The 18,178-nt window shown below is 41.9% G+C and overlaps 1 protein-coding gene across 5 annotated transcripts in view; it reads right to left on the reverse strand.

Moving 5' to 3' along the window:
- Positions 1-5,100: 5,100 nt before the first annotated feature.
- Positions 5,101-18,178, reverse strand: part of pcnx1 (pecanex homolog 1) — a 46,146-nt gene continuing 33,068 nt past the window's right edge. For 2 of the 5 annotated variants that reach the window (XM_023352492.1, XM_023352491.1), the window contains exons 23-36: positions 18,006-18,114; positions 17,775-17,904; positions 17,616-17,674; positions 16,459-16,674; positions 14,655-14,908; positions 13,752-13,982; positions 13,404-13,504; positions 12,669-12,819; positions 10,479-10,709; positions 10,120-10,394; positions 9,782-9,960; positions 7,785-8,215; positions 7,045-7,185; positions 5,101-6,366 (exon numbers count right to left, since the gene is read on the reverse strand). In XM_023352492.1, coding sequence (XP_023208260.1) covers positions 6,226-6,366; positions 7,045-7,185; positions 7,785-8,215; positions 9,782-9,960; positions 10,120-10,394; positions 10,479-10,709; positions 12,669-12,819; positions 13,404-13,504; positions 13,752-13,982; positions 14,655-14,908; positions 16,459-16,674; positions 17,616-17,674; positions 17,775-17,904; positions 18,006-18,114 — 2,649 coding nt within the window. In that variant the 3' untranslated portion in view covers positions 5,101-6,225. Of the gene's footprint in view, positions 6,367-7,044; positions 7,186-7,784; positions 8,216-9,781; positions 10,395-10,478; positions 10,710-12,668; positions 12,820-13,403; positions 13,505-13,751; positions 13,983-14,654; positions 14,909-16,458; positions 16,675-17,615; positions 17,675-17,774; positions 17,905-18,005; positions 18,115-18,178 lie in introns of all 5 variants that reach the window. The other 3 variants (XM_023352489.1, XM_023352488.1, XM_023352490.1) reach the window with 2 other exon arrangements.

The following is an 18,178-nucleotide window of genomic DNA, read 5'->3' on the forward strand; positions in this document are numbered from 1 at the left end:
CCTCCGGCTGTTGAGCCTCCGGCTGTGGAGCCTCCGGCTGTGGAGCCTCCGGCTGTTGAGCCTCCGGCTGTTGAGCCTCCAGCTGTGGAGCCTCCGGCTGTTGAGCCTCCGGCTGTGGAGCCTCCAGCTGTGGAGCCTCCAGCTGTGGAGCCTCCAGCTGTGGAGCCTCCAGCTGTGGAGCCTCCAGCTGTGGAGCCTCCAGCTGTTGAGCCTCCAGCTGTTGAGCCTCCAGCTGTGGAGCCTCCAGCTGTTGAGCCTCCAGCTGTGGAGCCTCCAGCTGTTGAGCCTCCAGCTGTTGAGCCATCAGCTGTAGAGCCTCCAGCTGTTGAGCCATCAGCTGTAGAGTCTCCAGCTGTGGAGCCTCCAGCTGTGGAGCCTCCAGCTGTGGAGCCTCCAGCTGTCAGGATACACCCTGGATTTATTTATGATAACAGGATTTTTGCTGTTTGGAGCTTGTGGATTCCTGGATTATCGACAAATTTATGACGGACTTGGCCGAACTAGCAAACACTCAGACTGTTGGTGTGGACAGAGAGGCAAGTTGGATGAGTCTTGCTGAGGACTCAAAACTCACTAACAGGATGGAATCGATCTTGGAGAAGTTGCTAGTTTCGGCTCAGTGGAACGACCAAACTAATTTGGATAATTTTGAACTGAGATGTATCGCAGAGACTTTAGGTAAGATTGAAATTTATAATCTACCCGACCTAAAACTTTCTGTATCTGAATTTTCTTTTCCCGTGTTGCTTTGGAAGGGCTGCATGTTTCCAATCTCCTTGAAGAAATGTAAACATAACGCTCCTTCCCACCTCACCCCTCCTGCCATGGCCCTGTGACGTCTTTGTTTTGCCCTTTGTTTTGTCTGAATGTTGCCATTTGCCCTAATGCGTCCTTTCCTCTTTTTTATTTTATTTTGTTCGAAACTGTGTAGTACTCACTGTTAACCCAGAAAAGGATTATTTTAGTTTATTAGTAATATTAGAAATTGTGGAGTACGCACTATTTAGATCAATATTATATAGGCGAGAAATGGAATCAGAATCAGAATCAGAATAACTACAAACTACGACTCCTGTTCTCCCAACCCAGAATTAGACCAGAGGATATTTAGTAACCTGAACAGGATCAACTAGTTTACATCCTTTAGATCAACATTAGATTCTTTTTCTTCTTTTGCTGTTTCCTTCGGTTTGTTTCCTTTTAAATCCTGTAAAGCACTTTGTATTATTGCCTTGTTGCTGAAAATGTGCTATTTAAATAAAATTACCTTTACCTTCAGCTGGCGAGCCTCCGGCATTTATACAATTATTATTACTTATTGTTTAAAAAGAGCTGCACAGAGATTGCATGTTCTCCCTGTGCATGGTGGTTTCTCTCCGGGTACTCCGGCTTCCTCCCACAGTTCAAAAACATCACTGTTAAGTAAATTGGTCTCTCTAAATTCTCCCTAGGTTTCAGTGTGTTCACCACCACTGGAGATAAGCACCAGCATCACTCGTGACCCCTGTAGGGATAAACGTGTAAAATAGTGAATGGATGGATTATTTAAAAAGTTCACGTGTTTCAGTAACTAAATTGTTTCCCCCACAAAACTTGCTAAGCCTGGTGGTTGGGACACTCGGCAGTCATTCATTCAGCGGCCCGCCGAGTTTTTAGGTTAAAAAATGTTTAAAGTTCACAGGAAATTTGAAAATATCACTTGATAGTTGTGTGTCATTACATGACTAGTAGATTAATACCTGAACACCAACTATAAAGTCTTAAAAAGGCTCTGATTAAAAAACTAAAATAAATAAACAGTGCTAAGCCTGGTGGCCTGCCAGGCTTATAAAACACTGGGGGAAACCTTGATATTATATTAATTATATACAGACTCACATTTATATACATATATATACATATATATATATATATATATATATATATATATATACATACATATATATACTGTATATACAGTACAGATTAAACGTTTGGACACTACTTCTAATTCAATGGGTTTTCTTTAGTTTCATGACTATTTATAAGGCAAGAAATCCCACTTATTAACCTGACAGGGCAGGTTGACCTATGAAGTGAAAACCATTTCAGGTGACGACCTCTTGAAGCTCATCAAGAAAATGCAGAGTGTGTGCAAAGCAGTAATCACAGCAAAAGGTTGCTACTTTGAAGAAACTAGAATATAAGGGCTATTTTCAGTTGTTTTACACTTTTTTGTTTAGTGCATATTTCCACATGTTATTCATAGTTTTGATGCCTTCAGTGTGAATCTACAATGTCAATAGTCATGAAAATAAAGGAAACTCATTGAATTAAAAGGTGTGTCCAAACCCTTTTGGTCTGTACTGTATGTATATATATATATATATATATATATATATATATATATATATATATATATATATATATATATATATATATATATACTGCTCAAAAAAATAAAGGGAACACTTTAAGTGTTAAACACCTGTTTAAGTGTTCCCTTTATTTTTTTGAGCAGTGCTCAAGCAGTGCTGTTTTCTGACAGCAGAAAACCCTTCATATATATATATATATATATATATATATATATATATATATATATATATATATATGAAGGGTTTTCTGCTGGTTTTCTGCAGAAAACCCTTCATAAAAAAAAAATTCCCTTCTCACCCACCGCGGGTGGTTCTTATCCTCTGAGCTCGGGTCCTCTACCAGAGGCCTGGGAGCTTGAGGGTTCTGCGCAGTATCTTGGCTGTGCCAAGGACTGCACATTTCTGGACTGAGATGTCTGATGTTGTTCCTGGAATCTGTTGTAGCCATTGGTGTGGATATATGTGGAAAATGTGGATATATATATATATATATATATATATATATATATATATATATATATATATATATATATATATATATATATGAAGGGTTTTCTGCTGTCGGCTTCTTAAAATGGAGCTGAGAACGTTCAGTGGAACAAAACAAGTTCTGACCGTTTCAGTTCAGATTGCAAGGTATGGAAGCCCGTTTCCGCCACTCTGTTAAAAAAAAATAAAATAAATTAACTCATTATAATGAGATAGTATCTCATTATAATGAGATAATTTATTTTATTTTTTTTACAGAGTGGCGGAAACGGGCTTCCATAGCAAGGCGATACAAGCAGAGGGGGCAAAAAAAAAACAACAACAAAAAAACCCCCCTCAAAGCTTTCTTTCCCTTTTCCGTAGAGATGCAAGCTGTCATTAGAGTCTAAGACATAAGGGCTCTAAAAGCGCAGAGATGATCAGGAAGCTGGAGCTCTGAGGGAGAAACATGACTCGCATATTCAGCAGAAACTATTCTTCACTCTTAACTCAAAGATTCATCGATGTGGATTCTTCAGCGTTCGGTGCAAAACAAGCGGTCATGAAGACAAAGGTTACACTTTGACAAAAAATAAATAAAAAAAAATCGACATGTTCTACAGATCAATGCTACTCTGAAGTTCCGATAAAAATGTTCTGGGGATAAGAGATTCCTCAGAAGAGGACGCGAGGTTTGAGTGCAGCATCTACAGATAAAAAAAAAACTCATGAACACATGAAGTTTATGATTCCTATTGATAAAGCAAACAGAGTTCAGCAAGAGGAACAATTTTCTCCTTCTCACATTAGTTTGTACTTCTTTTGTTTTTTTTTAGCAGCAGGAGCAAAGGTCAAATGTGTACGTGTAGAATTGTTTTGAATACAATTGCTGCATTGTTTCACGATTCAGCGCAACAAAGAGGTGAAGATCTTTTGGGGTTTTTTTTTGTAAAGTAAGGATTTTCTGCTGAAAGGAAATTATTTTTATTGTTACACAGATATTCAAAAATTCCAACACACTCACGGATATTTTTAAATTGCACAAACAAGAACAAAACTCGCAACAAAAGTGCCTCAAGTCACCTTGTTGTGCAGTTTAATATGGTTTTATATGCAGCAACTCCGTGAAGCCCATCAGAGGCTATGAACACATGCCGACGATGCTTCTGTAGTTTGGATTATATTAATAAGTAGAGTCGTCCTCTAGATTTAGCAGATCAACAGAACTTGATCCGAGCAACACCTGCCACATCCAGTCAGCAGGCGGACTAGTCAAAGTAAACAGACTCACCTTCCTGTAGTCAGATGGGAGGATGCAACATGTAGATGTGTTGCTATAAAACGTCCCCCAGCAGCTCATCGGTCACAACAAAACTTTTAATGTCTTCCATATGTTAACACTTCTGCTCATCTTCATTGAAAACAAAACAACAGCAGCAACAAAAAAAACAGTAAATGTGCTTTTACCTGGAGAAAAAGAGACTGCTTTGAACATGTGCCACAGATGTTCTCAAATATTTATTTAGGTCAGGGAATCCTGAAAAAAGGACGGTGATAAGAAAATCTGTTGCCTAACCTTTTGTTTTGCATGAAATTCCTGGATATGTTGTGTCGGAGCAATTTTTATCTTCTCCATTCTTTACTGAACTGAGTTTATTTGCTTAGATCTTGTGTAAAATACGGAAATATGCAAGGAAAAGTAAGTCTAAAGACACAGAGCTTACATGGAGAACCATAATCAGTAAACCTTGATTAAATAATTGGGGGGGGGGAAACTTTAATGTTGCTGTAAACCCCGGGGTACAAAACCTAAATTCTACCTATAATCTATTCCTCCTCTGAGGTTCCATTCTGATAACTAATTTTAGAGTTTCACTTTAAAAAATTTTTTTTTTAAACCGCCTTGTAGGAACTTAGTTCTTGTATTAGTTTGAAGATTTATTTTTACTGTACCTATTTACTGCAGTTTGTCAAATTAAACTCCTTAAACTTAATGCGGTAAACAAACACAAAGCAATTTTACAATTTTTTTACAAACAAAGAACCTAAACCAGTGGTGTTCATAAGTGCTCATATCTGAGTTGAACATTTTACTAGCTGTATTTCGATATCACACGCTGCTCTGTGTTGTATCAGACCAAATAAAATCCAGATAAACGAGAACAAAGTCAGCGTGGTTTGCGAAAATGTGGAAGGACAAATATATTTGAAAGTTGCCGTAAACTCTTCTGAAATGTCAGCCACTGAGTCGACGGAAAACACAAAATGAGTCGAGTAAAGAGAACAATAAATCAAACTTTTTATTTCTCCATATAGAAAAGAATCAAGTTAAATAGTGAAACAGTCCATCGAAAAAAAGCGGCATCTTGTTTTCAACTGATGGTCCTTAATACATTAAGCTTTGTCCCAAAAGGAAAAAAAGAAAATACTATGTTCACAGTAATAAATATCGAAAACAAAATCTTTTAGATATAGACATTATATATATATATATATTTGTGTAAATATATATATGTATAGGTAAATTCATATACAGTAAAAAGTTATTTTCAAGTTTATCAAACTGAAAAAAATCGAAACAAAAATGTCCGAAAACAGAATAATGATTGCATTTCGTCATTCCCCAAGGCATCGGTAACCATGGTCATTCAGAGTCTGTAATAAATAAAACGTGATCTAAAGATTGTAGTGCATCACTGTAAAAAAAGAAAGAAAAAAAAGAAAAAGTAGTGCAAGTTGTTTAATTCTTTGCGCAGGGTAATCTTGCAAAAAAAAAAAAAAAGAAATCTAACTAATCCACAAAAAGGAATGACAACAATCAAGCAGAGTTGCTTGGGGACCCACTTGTCTCCGTTCTGCATAACTTCCTCTGCAGTCTTGGCAGCCCAAAAAAATAATAATAATAAAGTGAGAGAAAGCTTTAACTTGTATGAAACCATAGCAAATCATAAACAGAAGTATTTGGCAAAAAAAACCCAACTCCTCTGGTCTTACGCTTTGTAATAATAATAATAAAAAAAATCTAAGAAAACCATAGATGCGGTGCATAGAAATGAAATCACCAGCAGTAAAGAATAACTTAATGTAAGCGTTGTTTACCGTCATGCAGCATTTCTGAGATGCGACGCAAGGCAGATACTGTGGATGCAGCAAAGCGTGTACGACGAATGGAGACTCTGCCCGCGTTTGCACGTTTCCCTGGCTTCCTTTCCCCCTCGGCGCTGAGGAACGGGAGCGAGGGGGGAAGCTCCCATTTCCACATTGTCTGCAGGATCTGGCATCCTGCTGAAAAGCCAGGGGGCGGTGGAGGGTGGAGGGTGTAGGGTGGGAGGAGGCCTGGGTGTCGCCACACAAGCAACCTGGTCATTGCGTGCGGCTGCGTGTGCTTGGCTGAATAGTCTCAAACCTCGGCACCCAACTCGATGACCCCAGTATCAATGATGGGCACTAGCTTATCTTCCACCTGTACCAGCAGGATGGTCTTGTTGATGTGGGAGCGACTGGCTGGGTCTCGGCTACAAGGCAACCACCGGTGAATCACCTGCAGGGGGCGACACAGGAGGCGCGTCAGTGAGAAGAAGCAGCCAATCACATTTACGAGGCAAGTATGGAGAGGAAACGGGAGTATTTTATTCTTTTTTACGCTGGGCTAATGTAATTAGGTGACTTTAGTCAACTTAAAAGTAATGAACAAAAAAATAAAGAAAAAAATAAAATCTTGCCTCTTGTGTACGACAAGAGTATTAGAGCCAGGCTACCAAAAAAAAGTTTGATTACGAGAAAAAAAGTCATAATATTGCAAGAAAAAGTCACAATAAAGTCATAATAATACAAGAACAAAGTTTACGTCAAAATGTCGTAATATTTTCAGACTAAAGTTGTAATAACATGAGAAAAAATGTCGTAATAATACCATAAGACATAATACTGCCAGAGTGAACATATGATGACAACGTTGAAATATTACCAGAATAAAGTCATAATGCTACAAGGAAAAGTCAAATGACAATAAGGTCAAAATAACACGCTCCATGCAGTCACAGTCCTACAGTTGACTAAAAAAGAAGTAATAAATATTCTTATTGTCATTTTTATCGTTACCACAATAGCACCACAAAATATCGTGATAACACTTAAAGTCCATATCGCCCGCCCCTAATTCTAACGGGAAAAATTCGGATTTTGTAGCTGAACAAAGTAACGATCCCGGCCGACTTACATGACCTTCCATGCCCTCGACGGGGCTCCAGTCCCTCCAGCAGGTCCGTCCTGCCCTCAGTCTCATCGCCTCGTCGGGCCACAGCAGCTCCTTCCGCTTCGGCAGGTTGATGTTCTCCAACACCTGAGTCACGTCCACGATCTAAAAAAAACACAGACTTAAATCAGAGCTGATAAATTCACAAACACACAAATCTGACAAGCATAACGCTAGAATGTCTTATATTTAATGGTAACCTATCATGCTTCCTTGAACAGTTTAAGTTCCAAATAATCTGCTGCTGGCCACGCCCCCCCAACTCAACGTCTACACTCGCACATGAAAACGGCTGCAAACAGATGCGCAATTGTACAACCGTACATCTTTGAAAAGCAGAAGTGGAGCCTCCTGCACAACCAACAAGAATGTAGCACGTTGTTTCTGGATGATAAGTCAACAGTAAAACACTTATCTTTTCCAGCGGCCATTTCAAGTGATAAAACCAGCTGACCAAACATGCTGAAGCTCCGCTGAGGTTGCTAGGTAACGGGCAGTGCCTGCTGATTTGTGACGTTACTTTCTGGAGGTTTTTGACACAGCTCTTTTTCCAGACACCAAAAAACATTAACGTATTACCGAAAAATGGTTGGGTGGGTTTTTTTAAGTGCTTGGTCTATTTTTAGAAGCGCAGGAAACCCAAATGGACAAAAGAGTGCCTTTTGCATAATACATCATCTTAATAAAAAAAAAAAGTCCCAAACCTGGACTCTGTACGAGATGTCGTCTCTTCGTACTGTGGAGACGGTGGGGTTGTGCTGCTGCGGGTAGAGGTGGTGGTTGTGGAGCTGGCTGAGTGGGTCCGTCACGGCGCTGCACACACCGTCGTTTCCCAGCAGGCCCACCAGGGTGTGACGCTTGCAGGGCGGGATGCTGTGGCTGGAGAGGGAGGAGGACGGGCCGGCGGGGTCGGACGTGGAGCCCAGCCGCAGCTGCAGGGAGGTGGGCAGCGTGCGCAGGGACAGCTGGCTGGTGGAGGAACGGCGGCAGGGCTCCAGGCCCGTGGCGGAGGTGCGCAGCGACGAATGACGGCTGCTGCTGTAGCGGTAGGACGAGGACTGGCTGGCCATGGAGGCGCGGGCCGGCGACTGACGAACCAGACCGGACTGAACCGACTGGGAGCTCTGGCTGGTGCCTGGACGCGGAGGTTCAAAGCAGATCCAATAAGTTTTGTTTATAAGACAGCGTTATTTAATCTCAGAAACAGAACAGCTGTTCTGGGAAGGACTTAGAGAACATTAAGGAAACCGCGTCGTGAGGACTAAGGAACACAGAACATGGTCTGTCTGTTCAATCTATCATCTGAAATTAGAAAGAATATTACCCAACAGCCCTTCCGGCACATGGCCTTCCATTTAAAATGGCAAACTGGGCAATGAGAGCATTAATTAGTGAAGTCGCCAAGAGGCCTATGGTAACTCAGGTAAAGGTTCCAGCTTCCAGCAGGAGAACCCTAAACATTCAGAAGGAGCTACAATGGAGCAGTTTAGAGATGCACTGACACCAGCCCTGTTTGGCCAGCTACAATAATCGAACTCTAGTTTGTTTGTCTTTAAAAGTCCGGTTTGTTTGTGGAGGTGTGAACGCCCAACGAACTCTGATACGGACCAAAAAAAGCAAACTGTGGTCTGCCTAAAAGCCTAAGTCTCGGTTCGGTTGAAGTGAACTCTGGCGCAGGTCAAATACCAAGCAGACTGGAAAGTGCTTCAAAAGCAGGAAGCCGATTGTAGCGCAGGGCATTCTGGGTAAGTAAAACCAAAATAATGCGCCAGAGGAAGAAATGGCTCGTGGTCTTTTACCAAAGACAAAAGAGAAATCCTAGAAATGCTCAAATCTGATGCCACTCTGTTTTTGTTTTCATTTCCCGAAGAAGGAAGTCGCGCTCAGTGTCTTCTGCAGTTTTTGTCATTTCCTTCAGTAGTTCTTGGTGCAGCGCCACCACAGGCGAGGAGGGGAACAGGTTTTTCAAAAGGTTTGGTTCGTTTGAACCGTACCGTCTGAAAATGTAACAAAAGCTGCGATTTCAGCATTTGTCAGGGATGCTCACAATTTTCCAAAACTGTCAAACTGAAAATGCATTTTATTTTTAAAAATCTTTTAAAGTTTATCAATAAATTGATTGAGTTTAATTTAATTTTGTCTGCTCAAAAAATAAACTAAAAGTGAAAAACTAGACTTTTGTAACTGTAAACAAAAATATATCCAAAGGGTGTTTAATAACTGCTCTTAACAGACAGGCAGTTTTGGATGATTCATTTATGTTAGTGTAAGTTAAGTAGCAATGACGGGATGTTGGTCACTCTTTTACATGTGCACCTTGGGCTATCAAAGAAGCTGGAAGGATTTTTGCATTCAGAAAGCTATGATGCATAACCACGGCAACCAGGTGTTTTTTCTTTCTTTTTTTAACAATCGTGTCTCAAAAGCAGGAAATGCTGCTGTGGAACATTGCCCAGATACTGAGCTGTAAGACATTTATACAGCAACAGTCTTCAGTCAGAGGCCTCGTTAGATTCATTGCTAGACTGACTGCTACCACAGCATCACAGCGACTCTTTGAAGACACGTGGATCATATGATTTACAACACCGTTTAATTTCTCTTTAAAATAAATAAAGTATTTTTTTTAATTGAGTCACATAAAATTCCACTAAAACCAGTGCACCGTTATGTGGCAAACATCTTAAAATAGTCGCCTCACCTAGAGAATGGGGCTGGTAAGAGTGAGGGGGAGCGGGTCCGGTGGTTCCACCGTGTGACACCGAGCTCTGGTGAGAATCTCCTCCCGTCCCATTCCCGCTGCCGCACGACAACCCCCCTGCGTCCGAATCCTCGATATTCCCTCCACTGTTACAGCCGGCACCACAACCTTTCCTTAACCTGCAATGAAAAAGGCTTTTGGTGTCATTTTTACCCAACATATTTAACACACACACACACACACACACACACACACACACACACACACACACACACACAACTAGCACATCAGTAACGTTGTGCTGATGTGGAAGTGGGTTTCCATAAGCGTCCCGGAACCTGTGCCAGGTGCTGACGACAAAGTTGCGGATGTTGGCGATGCTGATGGGCCCTCCCAGGATGTGTCCGAGCTGCGGGTGTGTGTTGCAGTAGGAGGTGGTCAGCGGAGACACGTAGATGGGATACCCGATGGGCTGGTCGCAGGACGAGTTGATCATGTTCCGCAGGGCCTGCTTGGCGTTCTGGATGCTCCCACGCTCAGGATTTCTGTTTCTCAGGAACACCAGCTCCTGCTGCTGCCCGGCCCAGAGGCCTCGGACGCATTCCTTGTTCACCTGTCCCGCAAAAGCAGGAGATTCTCGTTAAATCAGCGTGTCGAACAACGACGGGTGGCTGATTCCGGTTCGAACTGGTGCCACCTTGATGACGCGGAAGCTGAGGAACCGGCGATTGAGCATGATGATCTTGTACTCGTTGGTGCCTTCGTCCAGCACGTGGCGCAGGGCGAGGAGCGACGGGGCGTTGGACAGCACGGCACTCCTCCAGGCCGGGTCGCCCTCGTGAGCGATGACCAGGTTCTGCTGGTGCGACGAGATGGCCTCGTAGAGAATAGCCGGCTCGTCGTACTCGTCGGGGGAAGTGAAGTGGTCCTGCAGAGGAAACGCACCAGCGGATGATGAGATGGCTTCTCAGTTGAGCCTTACAACTTTTTTATAAAATAATCTGTTCTTTACGTATTTGTCAAAATCTGTAAAAAATAGAATTGACTGAGACAGTTAATCTGTGAAATGACCAAGCTCCTCCGCCTTCTCCCAGTGCTCCCAGTGCTAACTACACAAATACACCGTTTGGTCAGAAACAACCAATCAGTCAGGAGGAGGGTCTTAGCGCTCATGTGTTGCAAAAAGTATTCATACCAATCACAATTTTTCACTTTTTTTCTGAATACAAACGTAGTATATTTTATTAGGGTTGTATGTGATAGATCAAGACAAAGTACCATATAACTCTCAAGTTAAAGGAAAATATTTAATCTGATAACCCTTACTAGCTAGCTAGTATATACTCTCAAGTTGAAGGAAAATATTTATCAATAGCCTAATACCATTTATGGCTAGCTGGTTAGCTCGCAAGGATATCAGCTAGCCCTTGCTAGTATTAAGGAAGGAAAGTTATTTGGTTAGCTTAAGTTTTGGAAACAGCATGGCTCTGCTTTCCCTCCTGTTCGCCGGGTCGCGAGCGGATGTCGTCACGGCTGGCAAGGAGACGGCGAGGCACAATGACGTCACAGAAATGCAGAGTTTAATTCAATAGAAAACACCGTATGAATTTAACAAGAAAACTTCAGAGTACACAGAAGTACATTCTTTACCTGAGACAAAAGAATTAAAAGAAAAAGAACAAAGGCGCCTTTGGAGACAGCTGATGCTTAAAAGCAAAACAGGGCAGCTGTCTGAATTCTTATTACTGAGCATTCCCTTTTCTAGTGAAGGCGTTTCTCTTTGTTAATATATGCAAATAGGGCGTACCTCTGTTTTGACCAACCAAGAGCTACCTTGGCAAATACTTAGACCTTCCCCTGAGTTTTAATGACAAATATCAAGAGTCATTTTAGTTATTAAAATTATAAGTTATTTTCACAAAACCTATCTTGCTCCTCTGCAGTCAGCTTCTCCAAAGATTTGAATCTTTACCTTATCACAAACAATAATGAGATAGAAGTCTTTTTCATCCTGTAAAACATAACATTCAAACCATTCCCTTTTGGTTTCCGATATTGTCATAGTTAGTACATTTTCAAATACATTCCATTTAACTAGATTAGTACTTGTAACTTGGGTAATATATTTTAATCTAACACACTATTGCTATTAATATTAAGAGGTATATCAGAAATTAAACTAAGTGTTTTCCAAGATTCCTAAGTTGTGGTCAACTCCAGATGCAACTCTGAGCTCCTGAGAAACCCCCGACCTCTGACCTGCGAGCCGGGGAAGATATTCTTTATGGCCTCCTAATTTAAAACCTTTCAAGAGCTTTGTGTTTTATGGCTGGTCTAAATTACAGCCTTGCCAAAAGAATGTTTATCTGTGAACTCCTGCCTTGCATCTGCTTTTGTCCAAATGGAATGTTGGTCTACTTATACGCACATGGCATTAGCTTAACTATATTAAACCATCAAAAATAGCCATGATTCCTTAACACTAGCTACCCTAACACACCCTTCCTAGCTATCTAGTATATATTCTCAATAACTGTATATATTAGGGTACATTTTAGGGTTGCTAGCAAGGGCTGGCTGATTCCCTTTCAAGCTAGCTAGCTAGCTAGAAACGGTATTAGGTTACTGATAAATATTTTCCTTCAACTTGAGGGTATACACTAGTTAGCTAGCAAGTGTATATTAGCAGCTAGTAGCCTGAATTCCCTGGAGTCACCGAAAGGAATGACAAAAAACCAAACGTAAAATATGCAAGATTAAATAGTCCTGCCACGACAACATTTAAATAAAATTTTATGAATGCAAGACATTTTAAGGCCTTAATTTTGGATACATGCATTTATGACTTTTTAAGTATGTGCGAAAACCCTGTTACAGCCTCGCTCACCTGGTGTAATTTAAGTGACATTCGGATTCCAGGCACCACAACTTTCCTGAGCAGCTCCATGTCTGCGAAGATCCACTCGTCTCGCACGGAAGAGATGCGGAAGTCTCCTTTAAATAATGCATGCAGTCCATAAAGGAAAGACTCCAGATTGCTGAGAGGGAAATCCGAAAGAAGAGATGGACGTTTTAAATGCTGCTATCCGTCTAGTGTTCACAGTGTGTAGAAAAAATAATCACACCAATCAAACTTTTTCACATTTTGCCATGTTCCGAATACAAAGTTAGTGTATTTTACTGGGATGGAATGTAATAGACCAATGCTGTTTTTCAATAACCGGATAAATTTAATGTGGGTTTTTACAAAGTAAATATTCTCAATTGGATTTAGTTCAGGACTTTGACTGGGCCGTTCTAACACACAAATTTATTTTCATCTAAACCATTCCACCATTCAACCGTTAGCGCTCACGTGCTGCAGAAGTATTCATACAAATGGAAAAATGTTTGGATTTTTCCGTTCGTAAAATAGTTAACTCGCTATAACTGCGGAACAGCTGCAATTACAGTGAAATCAAATCACACACAACTGGACACTTTAAAAGCTTGTGACAAAATGTACAAAAGTCACGGGGGACGAGGAATCCCCCTCCCGCCGCTGTTTAGCTTTTAAAGCACACAGCATGCTGCGCAGGCGTTGTAAATCATTCACTTGGCATAAAAAAGATGACTAGACAACCTGGACATGTGATGCGCTGCCGTTCCCAGCGCTCTCCTTCCCAGGACGCACAGGCCGAAGCAGAGCAGCACGAGAGGCGAGTCTTTGTCACCGTTGAGCGGCTGCAGGACGAAGCAGAAACAGGAAAGTCCCGTTAGGCTTCATAGCAGGTGGAGTCAGCTGTTGTTTTAACGTCTGATCAAATCCAAAATGTTTACAGCTGGATCAGACCAGGTGTGTTAAGCAACAAAGCATTCCCTCCCATCAGCTTCAACACAAACCAAACAGTGCAGAAACAAACAAACAAACAACATAAATCATACGCAGAAAAGATTTTAATCTGATCAGATGTATTTTTTTGAGGCATACCTTAGCCCTTTGAGAGTTACAGTACTGGATCCATCCCAGGTAGACGCCACAGAAACTGTCTCTGGAGATGCCCGCCAGCCGGTGGTCGTAGTCCTCGTCGATGTTTGGATTAAAGGTGGGATCCAGGTCCACGTAGTTCCTCTCGCCACATCCTCGCAGGCCCTCTTTCATGGTCTCATTAGACAGCCATTCCTCCAGCTTGGGTGAAGCAATCACATAGTAGATGATACCCTGAGCCCAGAGAGTGACAAGTTCAGATCTGTTCTCAACTTTCAGACAATCAACTGAATCATCAAAGTGTCTCAGGCGTTTTTCAGAAAGAATGAAATTTAAGACCTGTAGTACGACAGAAATGTGCAAAAGAAAATCAAATATTTTATAGTGTCAGGCTTTTGTGACAAGGACGCACGTAGCATCGTGTAGCTTAGCAACAGCAGTGAGCCACTGGCGAACACGAACGTTGTCCAGCCAACTGCCAATAAATTTACACTTAGTCGCAAAAAAGTTAGCTGGCTAGCGCTTAGCTAGGATATATTAAGAGCTAGTTAGTTGTGACCTGAACCGCTGTGAGTCACAGAACTACGTGTGAATTTTTTTTTTTAAAACTACACATTAAAAATGGAATAGTCCTGCTAGGCCCAAAAAATTAAGACCTGAATTAACATATTTAAGGCCAAATAAGTAAAAAAAAAATTAAGGCATTTTGATTGAAATTTAAGACCTATGACATGACAGAAATGAACAAAAGAAAACAGCATGTTTTATATAGTCGTGCCACGCTGTTTTGATCAGAACGAATGCAGCGTTGTACGGGTGTCCAAAATGTCCGAAAATGAACCCCCCCCCCCCCCCCCCCCCACACACACACACACAAAAAAAATAAACACAAATGAGAAAACCAACCTTAACATAGTAAGTGGTGAGGATGCGCCGCAGGTCGAACACCTGCAGCATGGAGGCGGCGCTGTTGTCGGTGATGCTGTAGCCCTCCAGAACATATTTGGTGACCAGAACCTCCCAGGCCAGCCAGCGCTGACCGAAGGCAGCGTTGAAGGACAGGATGTGAGGGAGGTGGCCCGGCTCGCAGCAGCAGCAGCCCTCGTCTTCCTCCACTCCCTCGGTGATGGCCTCCACTTCCCTCTGCTGGCAGTAAGTACCTAAAAGAACAAAACGGGAACAATCACAAATGAGAAGGAGAGTGATGATTTTTAACTTCTGCTGTCCATAAATAAGTTGAGATTTTCAAGCGTTTATTTCCAAGACGATAAAACCCCCTTAAACTCTGGCTTTACTACAATGGGGAGCTAATTCCTTTTCTATTGTACAGACTACTAGCTAAGCAACCTTTTCCACACCATTTCACTATATCATGCTTTGAAAAACAAGAAGTTGTCGGGTTTACAGATAAAGAAGCTGACAAGCTGGTGACTGTGTCAAAAGGTTCACGGCGTCACATGCTGCTGGCGCCGCTGCCGTTTCATCAGGCCCGCTGTGCAGCACAAACCCTCGAGATAATTGACTTAGAGTCTCGCTGATAAACAGCAGCCAGGTGTGTTTTCCACTGCAATAAAGCGTTAAACTGAGGTAGTAAAATCATTTGTTCATATATTTGTGTTGTTGTTTTTTTTTTTTTTTTTAGCTCATTTGGATCTAAACTTGCTGAGTAATTGTTTACATGTTATTTATTTTTCAAAATCTTAGAAAGGAGAGAAAGCAACAACAACAACAGAAGAGCTAGTAAACAAAGAAAGCACTCAGCCTCATTCAGGCAAATCAACCATTATTTTAGTAATCGATTATTCCGGCGATTAATCAATGAATTGGATAAAGATCATCAGCACATTCAGCACCCAAGTCTTGCTTATACAACAACAGCACTCAACAGCAATACAGTGGAGAGCTGAGGTGTTGATTATTTTTTGGATTAACCGGTTAATAATGGACAGTACGAGACGATTAATAAAAGTTTTGTCCTTTTGTTTTTATACAGTTTTTGAACCAGGTGAAGCTAAAACTGCACCACTTGAGGAATTTTGGGTAGAACATATTTAGAGATAAAGATTTTCTTTTTCCCTTAAACTCAAAATGTATGTGTTTTTTGTACAATTTTGGTTTAATTACTGCTGTTGTTCTTTCAGTAAGTGGCCTCTTTTTTTGAGTCCAGTTAATGATTAATCAATCACTTAATGAGTCGACAATTACTTCAGTAATTGATTCATTCATGATTAATCGATTCAGCCGGACGTCTGACTCACGAGAGACGATCGGAAACTGACGGATCGAGTGTTTGAAAAGGTTTCCTCACTGTTTGCTGGTAAACTTTAAAGTTAAACCTGAGGTAAATGTAATAAACACAGCAGTGCATCTAGAACAAAATGGCTGAAATAAAACAATTGTGTTGATCCAAACACAAACCACTCCTTTCAATTGTAAAGGTGGTTCTGGAAACTAATGAATCATGTAGTGCACTTAGTTTTTTCCAAATACAACTTTTATACTTCAACTCTATCCTTGTTTAAGAAATAAAGCAATGTGAAATCTGTGACGTGCTCACACACTTGAGGTAAACGACATCAGAAACGTTTTTCACTGAGTCGTACTTCTGCTTTTCTTCCTCCTGAGTCATTTTTCCGTCAGATTCGCCGTTATTTAGAAAACAGACATCATTTTAGAGGCCACAACGCCGCTACCAAATCTCCAGCCTCACCTCTGAACTCCAGGCCCCGGAGCTGGAAGGTGACCAGGCCGTTGCCGATCTCGATGAGGTGCACCAAGGCGTTCAGGTAGTCGGACGCCAGGATGAAACAATCCCCGGTGCTGAAGTTCCCCCAGCGGCCCAGCAGGAGGTCTCCACACAGACTGTGCTGCAGGGAGCGAGTGAGATGCTCGTAGAAGATCGAGTTCAAGTTGTTGTCGTCCGATCCTGAGAAAAGGCGAAATGAAGTCCGGATTCAGACGTCGCATTTTAGAGGCTGCGCAAACATGGTAGAGATGGGTAAAAGAGGCCTTGAAGAGGCAGTACTGTTGTGTTTTCAAGGCACATAGTGAGATTTTAGAGCACAATTAAGTAATGTTGCCATCAGTTGTTCTAAAAATGCTATATGTATTAAATATTAAATTTGACTTTGTAAATTAACGCTTTGTAATTGGGCCTCTGCCGCTATAAAAACTCCTGCTCTTCCTGAAACTCCGCCTTCAGGAAGTCCTCACAGCATGGCTCCTCTGTTAACCCTTTAACAACGCTTTTATCAGCATTTCACTGAGAAGTAGCTCCTCTAATGAGCTCAGCGCATGCTCAGTTCCAGCAGGTGTTTGCTAATTGCTGCTGGCTAGTCTGAAGGAGCTGAGTGGGGACTCGCAGAGGAGGGACACCATGTGAGGCAGAAGCTTGGAAACTGCAGCTCTAAGGAGGAGCTGCGTCTCGAAGGCGGCACTCGCTGGGTCTCCCCAGGGATTTTGCACAGCTGAATGGTTGCCACCGGAGAATAAAGGTTTTCTCAAATATGCAACACTCCAGGTATGACTTTAATAACATTATAACTTTCTGTAAAGCTCAAAACAGTCAATTTGACATAATACTGCCCCTTTACAACATATCTAGCTTTTAGTAATGCAGCGTGATCTCACACTGAGAAACGTAAGAACAGTTTTATTACTTTGAGCCAGTTATTTAATTAATTCATTGGGGGAAAATGTTCATGCTGATATCCGAAACAAATTGAAATTGTTCCAAAGACGTACAAAGTGGCGAGGAAGGTAAAAAAAAAAGAAATCCAAAGCTCGCCGTTTGAGAACTACTTTAAGCCTCACGGTCTGTCTCTGTCAAGATTTCTGGCAACAGATCAACGCAAAACGACGACTCACCCGGATTTCTGTCGAGCTGAGAGGCCAGCCGGGTGTTCGAGTGATCGACTCTCTTGGTGCTGCTCAAAATAAAATAAAAAATAAATAAATAAAAATCAACCACCTTAGAAACGCGTGGACAGGAACAAACAGGTGCCGCCTTACGACAGCGTTGCCTACTTGTAGTCTCGCTCCCAGAACTTCACAGGCCGAACATAGGAGGTGATGAAGATGGCGCTGCCGAGGAAAGGGTTGAGGGGAGTGGAGAAGACCGCGGACACCACAGCCTGGACAAACAGCATGGCGGAATCTGGGCGAGCTCGAGTCAAGGCGCCGTGATGGCAACGCGCTTAACGAAGTGATTATTGAAACCGAACGTGTCAAACGGCTGAGTGCAGGGCCGAAGGATACGAGGCACGGCGAAGGGCTGAGCGAAGGCGTGGAAGGCTGAGCCCCAGGTGATTTGCCACGGAGCGATATAGGTGTAAACAAAGTGCAGCTTGTAAAAAAGCTCCCACAACTGTAAAGACAGAAGGAGGGAGAAAACACACGTTCTGTCCACCAACACGGTCCCAAATGAACAC

The sequence above is a fragment of the Xiphophorus maculatus genome, chromosome 19, assembly GCF_002775205.1.
Source record: "Xiphophorus maculatus strain JP 163 A chromosome 19, X_maculatus-5.0-male, whole genome shotgun sequence".
Lineage (NCBI taxonomy): Eukaryota > Metazoa > Chordata > Actinopteri > Cyprinodontiformes > Poeciliidae > Xiphophorus > Xiphophorus maculatus.